Source organism: Somniosus microcephalus, chromosome 10 (assembly GCF_052327205.1).
Source record: "Somniosus microcephalus isolate GS21.2 chromosome 10, FLI_Smic_1.0, whole genome shotgun sequence".
NCBI classification, from domain to species: Eukaryota; Metazoa; Chordata; class Chondrichthyes; order Squaliformes; family Somniosidae; genus Somniosus; species Somniosus microcephalus.
Window position 1 is genome coordinate 132,789,681 of NC_140996.1, and position 20,579 is coordinate 132,810,259.

The window sequence follows — 20,579 nt, forward strand, 5'->3', positions numbered from 1 at the left end:
GAGCATTTAAACCCCACGCCGCTGCTGATAGCGGAACGATTTAAATTCTACAAAAGAATTCAACTTAAAGAAGAAAGCAACGCGGAATTCTTAACCGAACTGCGCAAGTTATCAAAGTACTGTCAGTTCGGTACAGGACTAGCAGACGCACAGAGATAAGTTTGTGTGTGGGCTCCTGAGGGAAGGAACCCAGAAGCGACTGCTAGAGGAAAAGGATCTTACGCTGGACAAAGCTTTCAGCATTGCAGCATCGCACGAGGCAGCAGCACGAGGCGCTGCAGAGATACAGCAAAGGCCATTGGAATTCAGCACCAATGAAATGGCATTGGGCGCAGTAAAGTGCTATCGTTGCGGAAGGACAACGTATGACCAGAACCAGTGCTGGTTCAAAGATAAAGAATGCAGGCAATGTGGCAAACTTGGTCACATAGCGAGAGTATGCCGGTCAGGAAAGAAGACCAGCAGCAAAAAGTCGCCGCAGGAGAAGTACAAAAAAGTACACAAGGTGACAGAGAACAGTTCGGATGAACAGAAAATGGATTCAGACTCCAGCAGTAAGGAACTGGGTTGTCTAAAAATACATAATGTGGGTAACACAGCAGACCACCAAACTATCTGGGTCATGCTTCGGATAGCAGGAGTCCAAGTGAAGATGGAATTGGACACTGGATCGGCATTAACGGTCATGAATAGGCAAGATTACAAAAGGTTATTCTCGCACATTCCCCTGAGGGATACGGAGATTGTATTGAAAACATACACGGGACAAATAGTATACCCCAAAGGAAAGATAAAAGTAAATGTGGTCTACAATGGTAAAGAAAGTCAGAAAATGGACTTGTGTGTGTTACCTGATGGAGGTCCGCCACTACTGGGACGGGAATGGATCCGGAGAATAAATGTGGACTGGCATTCCATACAAGCACTGACTGTAGATGCCTGTAAAGAGGATGACGTCAAACCTAAACGACTGTCCAAAATATTGGACGATGCTAAGGAGGTGTTCCAACAGGGACTGGGAACACTGAAAGGAATTACGGCAAACATCAAGGTTGAAGAACATGCAAACCCAACATTTTTCAAAGCCAGACCGGTACCTTATGCGATACAACCTGCTGTGGAAGCAGAGCTGGAAGGGCTAGAACGTTCAAGGAGTACTTTCCAAGGTGGACTGGAGCGAATGGGCCACACCCATTGTTCCTGTCATAAAGCGTTCATTGAGCAACAAGCCGGGGGAACCTGGGAAGGTTCGCATCCGTGGCGATTTCAAGATCACTGTTAATCCTGTTCTTCACACGGTGCAATATCCGCTTCCGCGGATTGAAGATATCTTCGCTTCGCTGTCTGGCGGGAAACACTTCACCAAGATAGACCTGGCGCAGGCGTACCTACAGATGGAAGTTGATGAAGCGTCACGCCAGTATCTCACGATCAACACACATAAGGGCTTATATTGGTATAATAGACTGGTTTTTGGAGTGGCATCGGCTCCAGCGATTTGGCAAAGGGCCATGGAGCAGGTATTGCAGGGAATTCCAGGCACACAATGCTACCTGGACGACATCCTGATTACAGAAGATGATAAGGATCACCTCACGAATTTGGAGCAGGTGCTCACCAGATTGAAAGAATATGGGTTCAGAGTTAAATCGCCAGAAATGTGAGTTCTTTCAAAAGCGAATCTCGTACTGCGGCCACGTCATTGACCAGGAGGGGCTCCATAAGTCACCTGGCAAGATCGAAGCTGTTGTGAAAGCTCCTGCTCCGGAAAATGTTGAGGTCGTTCCTTGGGTTGGTTAACTATTACCACAAGTTTCTTCCAAATTTATCCACGGTGTTACACCCGCTGAACACTCTTTTGCAAATGGGAATACCATGGAAGTGGAGCGATGATGGTAAGCGGGCTTTTCAAAAGAGCAAGGCACTGATCACCTCTAAGGAAGTGTTGGCTCACTTTAACCCAACGCTGCCTATTCGTTTAGCTTGTGATGCTTCTCCATATGGTATCGGGGCAGTGCTCTCACATAAGTTTCCAAATGGCTCGGAAAGGCCAGTCGCGTTCGCATCCAGATCATTGACCTCCGCAGAGCGCAACTATGCTCAGATAGATAGGGAGGCTCTCAGCCTCGTGTGGGGAGTTAAGAAATTTAACCATTGCCTGCAAGGCCAAAAGTTTACGCTGCTGACAGATCACCAGCCGTTGGTTTCCATTTTCAACCCTAAGAAGGGTGTTCCGGTAATGACGGCGCAGAGGCTTCAGAGATGGTCCCTTTTCCTAGGGGCACATCAATATGATATCGAATTCAAAGGTACAAAGCAACATGGTAATCCTGATGGGCTGTCGCGCCTGCCACTACCTACAGCGGAAGAGGCACCGGCAGTTGACCCTGTCGAGATATTTCACTCGACCATCATCGAATGCTTACCAGTCACCAATGCGGGTATTGAGAGAGAGACCCGAAATGACCCGACACTGTCTCGGGTCTACGATTTGACAGTGAAGGGATGGCCAGCACATGGCGACCCACTGTTACCAGCATTCTCAGCCAGACGAGAACAGCTGTCCGTATGTCAAGGAACATTGATGTATGGAACAAGGGTGATTATTCCTCCTAAATTAAGGGAGAGTTCTAAAGGAACTGCATGAAGGTCATCTGGGGGGAGTCAAGATGAAAAGCCTTGCTAGGGCTTATGTGTGGTGGCCAGGTATCGACAAACAAATAGAGGATCTGACTAAAAGCTGCTCAGGGTGCCAAAAAGTTCAAAACGCACGTCCAATTGCACCGCTGCATCCGTGGGAATGGCCTTCAACCCCATGGCAACGTGTGCATATCGACTTTGCAGGTCCATTCATGGATTCGATGTTTTTGATGGCAGTAGACGCACATTCTAAATGGCCAGAAGTGATTAAGATGTCGACCACTACCTCTGAGAAGACGATCGCAGTTCTAAGAACCATATTTGCAAGGAATGGGTTGCCGGAACAAATATGTTCAGACAACGGACCACAGTTCGTGTCAGAAGAATTCCAGAAATTCATGAAAAAGAATGGGGTGAAACACTATACATCTGCCCCATATCATCCAGCTACAAATGGGTTGGCCGAGAGATTTGTACAAACGTTCAAAAAGGCGATAAAGGCCATGAGCGAAGACCATATTCCACTACAACACAAGGTGGACAATTTCCTGATGGCATATCGAAACGCCACGCATGCAGTGACAAATCAAAGCCCTGCCATAATGTTCTATAACAGGAGGTTGCGGTCCCGGTTGGATTTGTTAAAACCCAATGTGCGAAGGGAAGTCGAAAACAAACAATTCCAGCACGTAAATAACAAGGCCACTCGGAGTTTCGAAATAGGACAACCAGTGTTGGCCAGGGACTATAGGGATGATAAATGGCAATCTGGAACAATTCGTGCCCGACAAGGACCCTTGATGTACATGGTAGACGTTGGAGAGAACGTAATACGACGTCATGCTGACCAACTTGTGGAATCGAGAACAAGGGTCGATCCCATGTCTACGGCAGAGACACCAGTTGAAGAAGTTATTGAGCCTATAGCATCTACCTCAGACTCGAACGTACATGATGATGTTCAATCCATAAGAGATCAAATGGATGAGTCACCCCAGCAACGAGAACTAGAGACCCCTGAAAGGCGTTACCCAGGCCGGATCAGGAGGCCTCAGAGACTGAATCTTTGAACAGTTTTGTGTGAAAATTGTATATATGTTATCCATGTAATGTTTAAATTGGGGTGTACACTGTTAAGCTAAAAGGGGAGGAATTGTAGTGTATGTAACCTGTACCACCTTAAGAGGATATCTTACGGTGATGGACTACTTTTTGATGGCTCCTGTACATTGTAGTACCAGTGGTGACCACACCGCTATATAAACCCTGCGGAGCAAAGTGTATCCCAGTTCAGCCCTGACCCTCAATCACTAAAGACCTGTTTAATGACTTCTGTAGTCTGTGTCCTGTTATTCAGCATAACTACATTTGAAAACACAGACTCAACAAACATCCCCAGCATCGAAGCTCTGACCACGCTCAATCAGCTCCGATGGACGGGTCACATTGTCCGCATGCCCGATACGAGACTCCCAAAACAAGCGCTCTACTCGGAGCTCCGGCACGGCAAGAGAGCCCCAGGTGGGCACTGTTGTATCCGTGTTAATGGAGACACGGAATGCAGGAGTTGGTTTAACAGGTGTTTACTGAACAAAGTCTGGAGGTGAACTAAAAGATACAAGACGCTATACAGGCTTATATACCCGAGTGGTCACTACCGGTATTACAGTACACAGGGGCTCTTAAAGGTACATACACTACAGTTCCTCCCCTTTTAGATAATTAGTACATAACATTTCAAGTAAACATGTTAATTAATGATTACAAGAACAATAATCTACACATTTGCTGCAGTTAATCAATTATAAGTCAGTCTCTCTGGAGGCTTCCTGACTCGGTCCGGATAACGCCTCAGTGGTGTAGTAGTTTTCGGTGGTGTAGTAGGTTCTTTTGGCAAGGTCAATTCGGCTTGAATGTCAGTGTCGGGTTCATCTGGTTCCAGTATCACCGGATCGGAGGTAGATACTATGGGTATCTCTGCTTCATCATTAGGCGTATAGAGTTGTGGTGTAGGTCGTCCCTTTTCGGATGATTCTATGATCTGGTCAGCGTGGCGCCTTATTATGCTTTCTCCAATGTCCACAGTATACATCAGCGGTCCTAGTCGTGTGCAAATAGTTCCAGGCTGCCATTTCTCGGTACGGTAGTCCCGGGCCAAAACTTGTTGACCTATCTGGAAGGTCCGAGTTGGCCTTTCATTCATGCCTTGAAATTGCCGGTTCTCTACGTCCCTTCTGATGTTTGGCTTGATCAAATCCAGCCAGCATCTTAGTCTTCTATTGAAAAACATCATGGCGGGAGTTTGGTTTGTAACCACGTGTTGCATTCCTGTACACAAACAAGAAGTTATCTACCTTATGTTGAAGATTTATGTCTTCATTACCCATGGCCTTTATGGCCTTCTTGAAGGTCTGGACAAACCTTTCAGCTAATCCATTGGTGGCAAGATGGTATGGGGCGGACGTGTAGTGCTTAACCCCATTGTTTTTTTAAGAACTTCCTGAATTCTTCGGACACAAATTGCGGTCTATTATCAGAACAGATCTGTTCAGGCAGCCCATTCCTGGCAAATATGGTCCTTAATACTGTGATGGTTTTTTCCGTGGTGGTGGAGGACATCTTTATTACCTCCGGCCACTTGGAGTGTGCATCAACCGCGATTAAGAACATTGAGTCCATAAATGGACCAGCAAAGTCGCTATGTACCCTTTGCCATGGAGAGGAGGGCCACTCCCATGGATGTAGAGGGGCTTGTGGTGGGGCGTTTTGGACCTTCTGGCATCCTAGACAGCTCTTGGTCATTTCTTCGATGTCTCCATCGATTCCTGGCCACCACACAAACGCCCTGGCTAGGTTCTTCATTTTCACTCCACCCAGATGCCCCTCGTGAAGCTCCTTTAGCACTTTATCCTGGAGTTTGGGTGGAATCACCACTCTGGATCCACACATCAAGGTTCCTCGGCACACTGACAGCTGTTCTCTTCTTTGCGAGAAGGCTGGCAACAGTGGTTCGCCATGTGCTGGCCATCCCTTCACCGTTAAATCGTAGACTCATGAGAGAGTCGGGTCATTTCTCGTTTCGTTTTCAATGGTAGAATTTGTTACTGGTAGACATTCCACTATGGTTGAGTGGAACATCTCCACTGGGTCCACTGTAGGTGCCTCTTCTACCGTTGGCAACGGTAGGCGCGATAAACTGTCAGCATTCCCATGCTGTTTTGATCCTTTGTATTCTATGTCATATTGGTGTGCCCCTAGGAAAAGGGACCGCCTCTGTAGCCTTTGCGCTGTCATAATGGGAACGCCCTTTTTAGGGTTCATTATGGAGACGAGGGGTTGATGGTCAGTCAACAAGGTAAATTTTTGTCCGTGTAGGTAATGGTTGAATTTCTTCACTCCCCACACCAGGCTGAGTGCTTCCCTGTCGATCTGGGCATAGTTACGCTCAGCTGAGTTCAATGAGCGTGACGCAAAAGCTATCGGCCGCTCCGAGCCATCAGGGAATCTATGCGATAATACCGCTCCTACGCCGTAAGGGGATGCATCGCACGCCAGTCTGATGGGTTGTAATGAGCCAACACTTCCTTGGACATGATCAAGCCTTTGCATTTATGGAAGGCACGTTTACAGTCTTCGCTCCATTTCCAAATTACACCCGTTTGTAGCAGTGCGTTAAGAGGGTGCAGAACAGTTGACAAGTTTGGTAAAAATTTATGGTAGTAATTTATCAATCCCAGGAACGACCTTAATTGCGAGACATTTTCAGGTGCTGGGGCTTTTATGACCGCTTCAATTTTTTCAGGTGACTTATGCAACCCTTCTTCGTTAATTATATGGCCACAATATGATATTTGTTTCTGGAAAAATTCGCACTTGGGGTGATTTGCTCGTAGGCCCCGTTCTCTCAGCCTAGTGAGCACCTGCTCCAAATTGGCAAGGTGCTCATTGTCGTTTTCTCCTCTTACAAGGATGTCGTCTAGGTAGCATTGAGTCCCCGGAATCCCTTGCAGGACTTGCTCCATAGCTCTTTGCCAGATAGCTGGAGCTGATGCTACTCCGAAAACCAGTCGATTGTACTGATACAGGCCTTTGTGTGTGTTTATCGTGAGATACTTTTTAGAGGCCTCCTCAACCTCCATCTGTAGATATGCCTGTGCCAAGTCAATTTTGGTGAAACGTTTCCCTCCGGATAGTGAGGCGAAAATATCTTCTATCCTCGGAAGAGGATACTGTACCGTGTGAAGGACCGGGTTTACAGTCACCTTGAAGTCCCCACAGATGCGAATTTTTCTCTGTTCAGATTTATCATTATTCAACGTTTTCTTCATGACCGGGACGATGGGTGTTGCCCACTCGCTCCAATCTACCTTGGATAACACGCCTGCCTTTTCCAAATTCTCCAGCTCTGCCTCGACTGCTGGACGAATTGCGTATGGCACCGGCCTTGCCTTAAAAAACTTGGGAATTGCCGCATCTTCCACTTCTATTGAGGCGGTGACGCCTTTCAAGGTTCCTAGTTCCTGTTGAAACACTTCTTTGGCGTCGGCCAAGATGTCTTTTAATAGTTCAGGTATGACGTCATCATCATTTTTTTTCTTACCTGGTCACCGTCAGTGCCTGAATGGAGTGCCAAGTCTAAACGTATCTTCCTGATCCATTCACGTCCCAACAGCGGTGGACCACCATCTTGCAGAACGTATAAATACAACTTCTGTATTTCCTTGCCGTTGTATACAACAGGCACCCTTATTTTCCCTCTGGGGTATACTTTCTGCCCCGTATATGTCTTCAAGATAATGGATGTGTCTTTCAAAGGTATATGCGGAAATAGCCGCTCGTAATCCCGTCGACTTAGGACGGTCAGAGCTGATCCTGTATCTAGCTCCATTTTAACTGGGGACCCCGCTATCGTGAGGGTAACCCAAATGGTCTGGTAATCTTCTTTAGCAATTACATTATGTAATTTGAGACAGCTTAGTCTCTTGTTTTCGGAGTCGCTATCGCTCTTCTGGTCTTCGGAGCTACTGTCCGTCATCATTTGTACCTTTCTGTACTTTTCCTTATTGATTTTTTTTCTGTCAGTGGATTTTTTGTTTCCAGATCGGCATACACGTGCAATGTGTCCCATCTTTCCGCATTGCCTGCATGCTTTGTCCTTGAACCAGCAGTCCCTCTAGTCATGGGTGGATCTGCCGCAGCGATAACATCTCTCGAAACCCCGTGTCATTTCATGGGTGCCGAAGTCCTGTGGCTTTTGCTGTATCTCTGCAGCTCCTCTTGCTGCTGCTTCGTATGATACAGCCACACTGAAAGCCTTGTCCAGTGTCAAATCTTTCTCAGAAAGTAGTCTTTTCTGTGTTCCTTCACTTAGGACACCGCAGACGAATTTGTCTCGTAGAGAATCTGCCAGTCCTGCCCCGAATTGGCAGTGCTTTGACAGCTTTCTTAATTCGGTGAGGTAATCAGCGTTACTTTCATTCTTGTGCTGATTCCTCCTGAAGAATTTGAATCGTTCTGCTATCAGCAGCGGTGTTGGGTTTAAGTGCTCCTGTAGGGTATCAACAATCTCCTTAAAATTCTTGTCCATCGGTTTGGCTGGAGTGATTAAGTTTCGTAACAGCCCGTATGTCCTTGCGCCCATCAGATTTAGAAGTACCGATGCCTTATCATCCTCTACTTAATTCGCTGTGCAATATACCTCCACTCTTTCCACATATGTGGTCCAATCCTCTATATTACTATCGAAAGCAGTAATATTGCCAGTCTTAGGCATCCTGAAAATCAAAAATGGCGCCTCGCGCGCTTTCCTTTCTTCCCTGCCAAGAAAAAAATGGCGCCTCCCGCGCTTTCCCGCTGCTGCTGACAACGCTGTTCTCCGCGGTTTTTATTTACATAGATATTTTTAATAGTTGGAGACTCGTTCCCGCCGGACTCTCTGGGACTTTTCCCTCCCACTGCTTGGTCCGAACGCCGACCTGCTTTGCAGCGCCGGCCGTCTCCAGAGTGCTCCACCCTCCGTCTGTTTGCCTCCGCCTTCCGACTCGCTGCTCGGCCCCGCTGCAGAGCCACCCGATCGAGCCCCAGCCCGCCGCCCAGGAAAGATTAGTGCAGTACCTGCCACCAGCCCGGCTAGCTGGTGAAACCACAGTTTTTTTTTTGTTGTTTTTTTTTCTTCTTCAATTCCTCAGACGAAGGTCGATCTCCTTGAGGTGCTGCTGAATTGCAGGTAAGTCCGTTTCCAATTCGTCGCCACTGTTGTATCCGTGTGTTAATGGAGACACGGAATGCAGGAGTTGGTTTAACAGGTGTTTACTGAACAAAGTCTGGAGATGAACTAAAAGATACAAGACGCTATACAGGCTTATATACCCGAGTGGTCACTACCGGTATTACAGTACACAGGGGCTCTTAAAGGTACATACACTACAATTAGAGGAAACACTTCAAGGACACCCTCAAAGCCTCCTTGAAAAAGTGCAACATCCCCACCAACACCTGGGAATCCCTGGCCCAAGACTGCACAAAGTGGAGGAGAAGCATCCGGGAAGGCGCCTAACGCCTCGAGTCACTTCGCCAGGAGCAAGCGGAAGCCAAGCGCAGGCAGCACACGTCAACCCAAGCACCCCACCCACCCATCCCTTCAACCACCGTCTGCCCCACCTGTGACAGAGACTGCAGGTCCCGCATTGGACTAATCAGCCATCTGCGAGCTCATTGTTAATGTGGAAGCAAGTCATCCTCAGTTCCGAGGGACTGCCCAAGAAGAAGAAGATGCACAAGTGTGCACGCACACAGAAACATGCACCGGGAGTGCCAAAAAGTTGGAAACATGGGTACTGTGGATTCCTCTCATTTATAAGATCAAAGATCTGTGGTAAATCAGTTTGTTACAGATTCTTTTCAAGTGTCAAAACAAGTGAAATTCTTCTTTTCCTGATTCTTACAATATCACCGTCCAGAGTCCAATATTTTGGCAAAAACATTACATCACCAAAATTACAGTATTGGAGAAACAGATTTGATCAGTTTTTAACTTCACAAACGCACGTCTATGTCCAATGAATTGAAACATAGCCGTAACAGACTCTTGGGTTCAATCCGTGCACCCAGTTTTTAATTAAGATTGACCTGCAGGCCATGATCAAAATGTCTCATTTCACTTCAAGATGTACTTTTGCTCTGTTTTCTACAGCCAACCCTGTTGTCATTCATAGGAACACAGGAACAGGAGTAGGCCATTCAGCCCCTCGAGCCTGTTCCGCCATTCAATTAGATCATGGCTGATCTGTATCTCAACTCTATCTAACCGTCTTGTTCTGTAAACCCTTAATACCCTTGCCCAACAAAAATCCATCAATCACGGTTTTGAAATTCTCAATTGACCCCTGAGCCTCAACAGCTTTTTGGGGAAAGAGAGTTCCAGATTTCCACTACCCTTTGTGTGAAGAAGTGCTTCCTGACATCACCCCTGAACAGCCGAGCTCTAATTTTAAGGCCGAGCCCCCTTGTTCTGGACTCCCCCACTAGAGGAAACAGTTTCTCTTCATCTACCCTATCAACTCCTTTGATCATAAACACCTCTTAATCATCTATATTCAAGGGAATACAAGCCTAGTCTGTGCAAAATATATTTGTACATAAAAAAAGCTTTGTCCTTTCCACACGATTTGCCGGAAGAAATATTATCCTACGAGTTATTAGTTTGGGAGTCGTGGAAGATCTCCTCATCCATTTCCAGTAAGAATGAATCTTCACACATTCACTGTAATAAATGTCATATCACACAAAAAGTAATAGGATTTGTCTGCAGATGTGTGTCTCATTAACACACTCATTAAAACGAATGCAAGTTCAACTTCAATTAGTGGAATTTGAATAATTGAAACACAGCAGTTTAGACAGGCCTGGATATTGTGCATTTTTATGGAATCAGTGACTTCCCAAATTAGAAGTCTAATTTCAACAAATGCTCATCTTTATATCATTTAAGCCAGTTATTTTTTGTTTCAAATTAATTTATACAGCTTCAAGATTGAAGTATTTTAACTGGTTGCTTCAATACATCCCCTTCCTGAAGGCGTTGACTCATGCTACAGTATGATTACATGGGTGCTGGTTGTTTAAAATAAAAAGATCAAGAAATATATATACTTTGGTTACTTTTAATGCTCATTCTAATGTTATTAAAGTGGCTGCAACTAAAAGTACGGTTTTTCTTTTATTCAATGGTGTTTAATACATTACATGCAGGAAAGGAGGGGCAAAGATTATGCTTAGTAAAACCAGTGTCACCATGTTCCTGAGCGCGTAGCCAACCATCTAACAAAACTAGCTAGGAAACAAGTGGAGCAAAATGACATTTTGCAATCTTATGAAATTAAGATTAACCAACCAAAGAACTTGCAGCAAAAAACCACAGGTCAAAACACAGCAATTTCCAGAATATAAGAAATTACTTACCAAATTAGCCATATAAATTGTCAATAGGCCTCTCCTGTAAACCAAAAATAAAACTGTTAATGAGGCACTTAAGCACCAGACATTTAGTAAATATTGCTATACAATACTGCACTGTATTGGATGAGTGCACTTGAAGAAAAGAAATCAAAAGCTTCAAGTGCTTTTTTTTTAAATATAAAAGAAGCCGTTTATTTTTTGGATTGCATTGCAACATGAAATGGTTTCGAGGCTAGGTCATGACATTGGCAAGTTTCTGAATCACATCACTGTGGAGAGGTGCTGAGCAGAGTCAGAGGCTTTCCAGTCAGGAAAGAGGAGGAAAAACAAACTCAAAAGATCAGTCAACCAGGTCACTCTTGTGCACCTTCTAATGAAGAATTACACAGCAGCATTGGCATATTAGTAGAAGGGGCATCTCTTGGCCAGGCAATATATGACAAATGAGATGGGGAAAACGAATATACAAAAATAAAATTTAATCCGTTCCCATAACCTTACGTCTGTGACCTGATCGACCACCACTGTCAAAAGTGCTCTGAATTCAGCCATTGCAAGGTGTGTGATAGCACTAAAGTGCAACTGTGCCTCATTCCCTTCAGGAAAACTTCACACCTCCATTCATCACCTCAGCTCTTACAATGATTAGGCATTTCAGTGGCATTCAGACACCAGCAAGCAGAGCTTTGCCTGACACACACACACACACACACACACACACACACACACACACACACACAGGCCTTTTCCCGGTTTGACAACAATGCAGATCCAGCATTATAACTCTGACATGAGCTAGCAGCGCAAAAGGCAGCTGCAAAATGTCAGCAGCATAAGTCTATGTACATTTGACTTATTCAAACAAAGCCAAAGTCACAAGGTCACTCATTACCTTGCTGTTAAATCAGACAACATCTCAACAATATTTAACTTCTCTACTGTCAATTTTAATTTCCTGCGAGGGTTAAAACTAACATTGCATTTCGTTTAAAGGCTGTTAAATTGATCAAATGTTCATAGTTAACAACCATTCATGTTTTGCACGGTCAGTGACTTGAGTGCTGTTTGTCAGTCAGCAGATCCCTTTCAAAGTCGGCTTTTTTTTAAAATAGCTTCCAGCATCCCACACTATCTGCCCCAGAAAGCCCCGAAAGACTTTTGGGTGGAATTCAGAGAGCTTGTGTGATAAGGTTGTGGTCCTGCGCTGCTTATGATGGGTACTTCAAGTAAGCTCCCTCAACACCTCCAGGCAGTGACTCAGATGACCTTTTCAGTTTTGAACTTTGGGATAGTTGCCCAGCAATTATAAACATTAAGAAAAAATGGACAGGAAAGGTCTGGGTTTTTGAGGTGTTCCTGTGAGATGAGTGAGCCAGCCTCTCATTTACAGTCACAGAGAAATGAGGTGGCTGTATTGTGCATGTGTGATTGGACCCGACCCAATCCTGAACAAAAGATAATTGGGGAACCATGGGCTACTGCTGTGTGCAATGCAATCACCACTTCTCGCTGCTAAAATTGTGGGAAGAAAATTCACCAACTATTCACTGCATTTATTAACGACTTAAGATGATGGGACAGAGAGCCACATATCCAAGTTTGCCAATGACACAAAGATAGGCGGCATTGTAAGTAGTGTAGGTAGAAGCATAAAATTACAGAGATATTAATAGATTAAGTAAATGGACAAAACTGTGGCAAATGGATTTCAATATAGGCAAGTGTGAGGTCACCCACTTTGAACTGAAAAGGGATAGATCAGAGTACTTTCTAAATGGTGAAAAGCTAGAAACAGTGGAGGTCCAAAGAGACTTAGGGGTCCATGTACATAGATCCTTAAAATGTCATGGACAGGTACAGAAAATAATCAAAAGGTTAATGGAATTCTGGCCTTAATATCTAAAGAACTGGAATACAAGGGGGTAGAAGTTATGCTACAGTTATACAAAGCCCTAGTTAGACCACACCTGGAGTTCTGTGTTCCATTCCGGGCACCATACCTTAGGAAGGATATATTAGCCTTGGAGCGAGTGCAATGTAGGTTTACTAGAATGATACCTGGATTCCAAGGGTTAAATTACAAGGAGAAATTACACAAACTAGGGTTGTATTCCCTGGAATTTAGAAGGTGAAAGGGGTGATCTGATGAAAGTTTCCAAGATATTAAGGGGAACAGATAGAGTAGATAGATGGAAACAATTTCTACTGGTTGGGGAGTCTAGGGCTAGGGGACACAGTCTAAAAATTAGAGCCAGACCTTTCAGGAGTGAAGTTAGGAAACACTTCGACACACAAAGGGTGGTAGAAGTCTGGAACTCTCTTCCGCAAACAGCAGTTGGTGCTAGATCAATTGTTAATTTTAAATCTGAGATGGATAGATTTTTGTTAACCAAAAGGTATTAAGGGATATGGAGTTAGGTCACAGATCAGCCATGATCTCTCTGAATGGCAGAACAGGCTCAAAGGGCTAAACTGCCTACTCCTATTCCTATGTTCCTAAAACAATTCAAATGTAAATCGATCAACTTCATTCCAAATCCAATTGAAGTGTACCAGGCCTGACTACAGCATATTTGCACCAACCCCCTATACCTGGTCACAATAGCATTCCTTTTAGGGAATGTATTACAGAACCATGTTCTGGGGTTCAACAACCTTTCACCCATGCAGAATAAACTCTCAGCTGTGACGCATGAAGATGCAGTGCGTGTACGACATGAATTCCCTTTGACTCCATTAACATGTGTCCAGTGAATTCCTTGGGTTGCTGGTTGAGGACAATTGATGTAACTACAGTGATGAAGCTTCTGTTACAAAATACCCGAACCAACCCAACACATTGTTCACCTGATCATGAGATGGTTTCACTCTAGTCTAGAGTATGCACTTAAATACAACAGACACAAATGGCCCAGCCCTTAGTCAAGCAATAAACAGTGTATATAGCTATTGATATATACTAAAGCTTTACTGAAGAATAATGCTGCAATACTCTGACGTAATAAAAACTCACTACGCACTTGGTTGTACATAAAGCAAGGCTTTAATCGACTTCTAACAAAACATGGAGGTCTAGTTAGTAGCCACTAGCTTCCGGTTTCCAGATTGTCTCTGGCCCAGTTGGGCCCACGCCCGAGTATCTATACTCCTCGGACGGCGCCCTCAGCTGGTCGTTCAGTAGTATTTCCTGAGTTGCTTCTTGTAGAAGTTGCGATTTATGACATTCTTCCTCCCTAAAAGGTTTGGAAGGCCAGTCTTCCTTTAACAGACTAGGCGGACCAAAAATAACCGTAGTCGTTTAGCTTTCTGCTCGTGATCGGAAGGCACGTCTCCCCGGACCGTGTCCTGGTCCCTGGGTCGCTTGGCCCATACCGGTAAGTTGGTAGAGTCCGCGTCGTCTTGATCGTCCTGTGGAGGCCTGGGAATATCATGACTCCGGGTGCGGGTCCCCACAGGCGCAGAGCTGGCCTCATCCTGGGTCGTAGCCGGAGATTGTCCGGCGTCCTGATTTCGGGTGGCCATCCTACGGGAAGCACTTGGCTCCCTGAGTTAATCCGGTAGCACTGCCGGCAGATCCCTCGATGTCCCAGGAAGGGCGTCATCTTCATAAGTGTGCGGAGTGTTGACATCATGGTCGTGGGATCCTTCATCATTCGGACCCGTGTGACCGGTTGGGCAGGGAGCCAAATCTCTGAGCGAGACGGTGGACTCCCGGCCATCGGGGTACCACACGTGCGCATACGTGGGGTTTACCTCCGTTAACTCCACCTCGTCAACGAGGGGGTCTTTCTTGGCAGACCGGACGAACCTCCGGAGTAGCACAGGGCCTGGAGCCACCAACCACGACGGTAGAGATGTCCGTGTGTAGAGCGACGCCGGAACTTGAAGAATCGCTCATGAGGTGTGACATTAGTGGATGTCGAGAGAAGAGACCTGATAGAGCGTAACACGGCGGGGAACACAGTTTCCCACTGCTGGTCTGATACGTTGCGTGACCTCAGTGCCAGACGGACAGCGTTCCAGATGATGGCATTGTATCGTTCAACCTGTCCATTGCCGATTGGGTGATATGGTGTCGTCTTACTCGAGGCGATTCCCCGTTGGGAGAGATAACCTTTAAGTTCACTCGACATAAAGGAGGGACCCCGATCCGTGTGGATAAAATTGGCCGTCCCACAATAAAGGAGGGACCCTGATCCGTGTGGATAAAATTGGCCGTCCCGCAAAGGGAAAAGACCTGATTGAGGCATTTAATTACCATAGAGGTAAGCATATTAGGACAGGGGAAGGCAAAGGGAAAGCGTGAATACTCATCTACTATCGTAAGTAGGTAGGTGTTCCGCTTCGACGAAGGCAATGGCCCTTTAAAGTCTATGCTGAGCCTCTGCATAGGCTGCATTGCATGTATGAGTAAGCCATCTGATGGGCGGAAGAATTGTGGTTTCAATTCTGCACAAATCCTACAGGAGGAGTGTGATAATAATAACAACTTCCGGGAAGTTATGTGCATCACTTCCTGTGAACTGTGAACTGTGTACATACATCACTTCCTGTCATACGTCACTTCCTGTTGGGCTGGTATAAATAGTGAACTGCTCAGTATTGTAAGGGGCTTCTACCAGAGGCATGGTGAAGACCTCTTTTGTATATAGTGTGATTATAAGTTGCTTAAAGCTTACTTTAAAGTTACTTAATGTGTGAGACTCCTTTTTCTTACATCAATTTAAGCAACTTAGTATTTACACTCACAAATACTAGACCTTCGGACAAACTCGGAGTTAAGGATCCAGGGAACCACCCATCATGGAAAAGATCCTTAAACCTACTCGTCTGGACTTGGACCCAAACACACCAGCAGCTGGCAGGGTATGGAAGCATTGGTACCGTACTTTTGAGAATTTTCTCGATGAATGTAACGCGGATGCTCCTACTAAACTGAGGATACTTATCAACTATGTGACCCCAACAGTGTTTGAATATGTTGATGAATGGGATAATTACGATGAGGTGATTCGGGCGCTTAAAAAACTGTATGCCAAGACTCCAAATGAGGTCTATGCTAGACATCTACTGGTCACAGCCCGACAAGGGCCAGGGGAATCGATTAACGAATTCCTTCAAGAACTTCGCAGGCTCAGCATAGATTGTAACTTTCAGGCAGCCTCAGCTGAGCTGTACCGCAAAGAAATGATTCGCGATGCTTTCATCTGCGGGATTGCCTCTCCATTTATATGCCAGCGTCTACTAGAAAGTAAAACACTTGAGCTACAAAAAGCTTTTGACCTAGCTTGTTCTCTGGATTTGGCAAAGAGAAATGCAGACCTCTATCAGCTGCCCAGATCTCGATCTGCTGCTGTAACTGCAACCAGACAATCCAAGTGGTCTCAGGTGAACCCTATCATGAAGGAATCTAATCCTGATAATTCTGATGAAGAAGAGGATGACCCCACTTTAGCAGCCTCTTGGCAATCTAGGAAGAAATGCTTCTTTTGTGGAGATGCTTTTCACCCTAGGAAACTCTGCCCTGCCCGCAATGCGTTCTGCAGTCATTGCAAAAAAGGACACTTTGCTAAAGTTTGCCAATCAAGAGTCTCTACGAGGGCCTATGCAGCTAAGGCCTACCGAACTGCCCCAATTAGGGCCTATCAAGATGCTCCAGCTAGGACCTATCAAGCTTCCTCTCGAGCTCTCTCCCGAAGAAGCACACCGAGAGTTTTAGCCACTCTCTGTGCAACGACACCAATTACAGCTGCTTGCCCACAGAACCTGTTTCATGCAGCTACAAAAGTTTCAATTAAAGGGCATACCTTAGATGCCTTAATTGACTCAGGAAGTACTGATAGTTTCATTAAAGAACAGATTGTTGCGAAATTGAAACTACATGTCTTCCCATCGGACCAGGCAATTGCGATGGCTCAGTCATCACTTAATACCAGAATCTCCGGCTTTTGTGTTGTTGATATGACACTTCATGGTCGTATGTATCCCTCCACCCGACTTTCGGTGCTCTAGGACTTATGCTGTTTTTGGAAGTCCAGCCCTAAGAGGAGATCACTACATAAGAAACTCACCATTGAGTTCGGCGGATCCAAACCTGGACTTACTATTTCTAATATACCGTCTAAATTACCGTTTTGTGCATTGTCAGCAGCTTCACTTGATGAACCCTCATTATTTGCCAGTATTCCGCCTCGATGCAAACCAATAATAACGAAATCGCGGCGCTTTAATCAGGAAGACCAATCTTTTATTGCGGCTGAAATCTCTCGACTTCTAGCAGAGGATATCATCGAACCATGTTCGTCGCCCTGGAGGGCTCAAGTCGTCATTGTCAAGAACCCTCTAAAACCTCACAAACAGCGACTATGCATCGATTATTCGCAAACCATCAATCAATATACCGACTTGGACGCCTACCCATTGCCACGCATTGATGATATGGTTAATAAACTGGCCGAATACAAAGTGTTCTCAACTTACGATTTAAAAAGTGCCTATCATCAGGTACCCTTGAAGGTCTCAGATAAGCAGTACATGGCCTTTGAGGCTAATGGACGGTTGTACCAATTTCGTCGCCTCCCATTCGGGGTTACTAATGGAGTGGCTGTCTTCCAACGGGCAATGGATGGCCTGGTTAAACAGGAAAACCTAAGGGTCACTTTTCCCTATCTTGATAACATTACCATTGCAGGTCACGATCAACAGGAACACGACGCCAACCTCCCAAAATTTCGGGATGCCCTCCATCGCCGTAATTTAACCCTGAATGAATCCAAATCTGTTGAGTCGCAACCGACCATCAACATCCTTGGCTACTGCGTAGGCAATGGTATCATTAAGCCAGACCCAGAAAGACTTCGCCCGCTCCAAGAGCTCCCGTCACCTAAGAATCCGGCTTCTTTACGTCGGGCTCTCGGTCTGTTTGCATACTACGCTAAATGGATTCCTCATTTTTCAGACAAAATCCAACCCTTGCTGCATGCTAGGTCATTTCCATTGGAAACAGCGGCTGTTGCAGCCTTTAACCTTCTCAAAAAACAGTTGGAGAAAGCGGCTCTTCACTCCATCGATGAGACTCTCCCTTTCATAGTCGAATGTGATGCCTCGGAGGTGGCGATCTCGGCTACTCTAAATCAGGAAGGTCGTCCTGTAGCATTTATGTCCAGGCCCTTACAAGGTGCCGAGCTACATTATCCTCCGGTTGAGAAGGAAGCCACAGCCATCATGGAGGCAGTACGGAAGTGGAACCATTTTCTAGCTCGCCAGCACTTTACATTAATCACGGACCAGCGATCAGTCGCCTTTATGCTCGATAATCGGAAACGAACCAAAATTAATAATAATAAAATACAACTTTGGAGGATGGAACTGGCCTCTTTTGGTTATACCATTCTCTATCGGCCTGGCAAGGAGAATGTGGCCCCGGACACCCTCACACGGGCATTCTGCTCCACTATGTCGTCCTCTAATCTCATAGATGTCCATAATGGATTGTGTCATCCTGGCGTTACGCGCATGCTACATTTCGTACGATCACGGAATCTCCCTTTTTCTACTGGAGATGTAAAGAAAATATGCTCAGAATGCCGGCTTTGTGCAGAATTAAAACCTCAGTTCTTCCGCCCCTCAGATGGTATACTCATACATGCAACCCAACCGATGCAACGACTTAGCATCGATTTTAAGGGCCCAGTGCCCTCTTCAACTCGGAACACATATTTGCTCACCATGATTGATGAATATTCACGTTTTCCTTCCGCTGCTCCAATATGCTGGCGTCCACAGTAATCTGCTGCCTTGAGCAGGTATTTTCTCTCTGTGGCATGCCGGCTTATATTCACTCAGATCGGGGTCCATCCTTTATGTCAAGGGAACTCAAGGACTACCCCTCAGAACGGGGAATTGCTACAAGCAAAACAACGCCTTACCATCCCATCAGAAATGGGCAGGTAGAGGTATAACGGTATCATCTGGAATTCCGTACGTCTTGCTTTAAGATCTCGGGGCCTATCAGACCAGCAATGGGAAGCAGTGCTTCCGGATGCATTGCACTCTATACGGTCCCTTCTTTCTACAGCCACAAATACTACACCTCACGAGCGGTTCTTTGGATTCCAGCGTCGCTCATCTCATGGGACATCACTCCAGTCATGGCTAACTACTCCTGGACCGGTACTACTCCGAAGATACGTTCGGAGGTCTAAAAATGAACCCCTCGTAGACGAGGTCGAACTAACCGATGCCAAGCCCACCTATGCAAACATACGATATCCCGACGGCCGAGAATCTGCCGTATCATTACGGGATCTGGCTCCCTGCCCACCAGGACCTAGTGGGACATCGGGTGATGGTATTTCACCAGGAAACTCTTGGGGCCTATCGGGTACCCCTCTCCAGGATCCTGATCGGACACCAACTAGCTTGGTGCCGGTAGAACCCCGTACTCAAAGTTGCGACCCTCCCAGTACCGCGCACGAAAGTACTGATCCGCCACAGACCAGCTCTGCACCTCCCTCTGAACAGAGGCAGACCGACTTTGAACCTATTGGGGCTCGTACACGAAGCCATGATCTCACCGACCCTTCACAGGGTAATCCAGGCCACACAGACTCTGACCAATGGCCAACCGCATGTAAGCGGACCAGCGACTCTCTACGACGGGAACCCAAACGGGTGCGACTCTTCCTCGTTCGGCGGCTGCGGAACAAAAGGAAGACCACAGCCTTCTAATCCTGCAGGAGGGAAGAATGTGATAATAATAATAACTTCCGGGAAGTTATGTGCATCACTGCCTGTGAACTGTGAACTATGAACTGTGAACTTTGTACATACATCACTTCCTGTCATACGTCACTTCCTGTTGGACTGGTATAAATAGTGAACTGCTCAGTATTGTAAGGGGCTTCTACCAGAGGCATGGTGAAGACCTCTCTTGTATATAGTGTGATTATAAGTTGCTTAAAGCTTACTTTAAAGTTACTTAATGTGTGAGACTCCTTTTTCTTACATCAAGGAGCATGTTTTCTTTACGTCCTCCGTTGAGAATGGTAGATTTTTGGAGCGCACAAAGTGCAACATACGGGTAACGCCAGGATGGCATAAGTCCATATGCAGATCCGCCAGAGTCGATGTTGACATTGAAGAGCAAAATGCCCGTGTGAAGGTATCTGGGGCCACATTCTGTTTGCCGGGTCGGTAACGGATAGTATATCCAAAGGCGGCCAGCTCCATCCTCCAGAGTTGAATTTTATTATTTTTGATTTTCGTTCGCTTCCAGTTATCCAACATGAAGGCCACGGAGCCCTGGTCAGTTATGAACGTGAAATGACGCCGAGCAAGAAAATGACTCCATTGGCATACAGCCTCGATGATGGCTGTAGCCTCCTTCTCAACGGGGGGGGGGGGGGGGTGTAATGGAGCTCGCTACCCTGCAAGGTTCTGGATAGGAATGCCATGGGTCGACCACCTTGATTCAAGGTAGC

General features: G+C 45.9%; 1 protein-coding gene across 2 annotated transcripts in view; it reads right to left on the minus strand.

Annotated features, from left to right (window-relative positions):
* tmem135 (transmembrane protein 135) overlaps window positions 1-20,579 on the minus strand; it is a 537,823-nt gene that overhangs the window by 423,435 nt on the left and 93,809 nt on the right. For both annotated transcript variants that reach the window (XR_015079728.1, XM_085998806.1), the window contains exon 4: window positions 11,101-11,134. Coding sequence is in view for 1 of the 2 variants with exons in the window: in XM_085998806.1 (XP_085854932.1) it covers window positions 11,101-11,134 (34 nt within the window). In the remaining variant the exon portion in view is untranslated. The remainder of the gene's footprint in view (window positions 1-11,100; window positions 11,135-20,579) is intronic.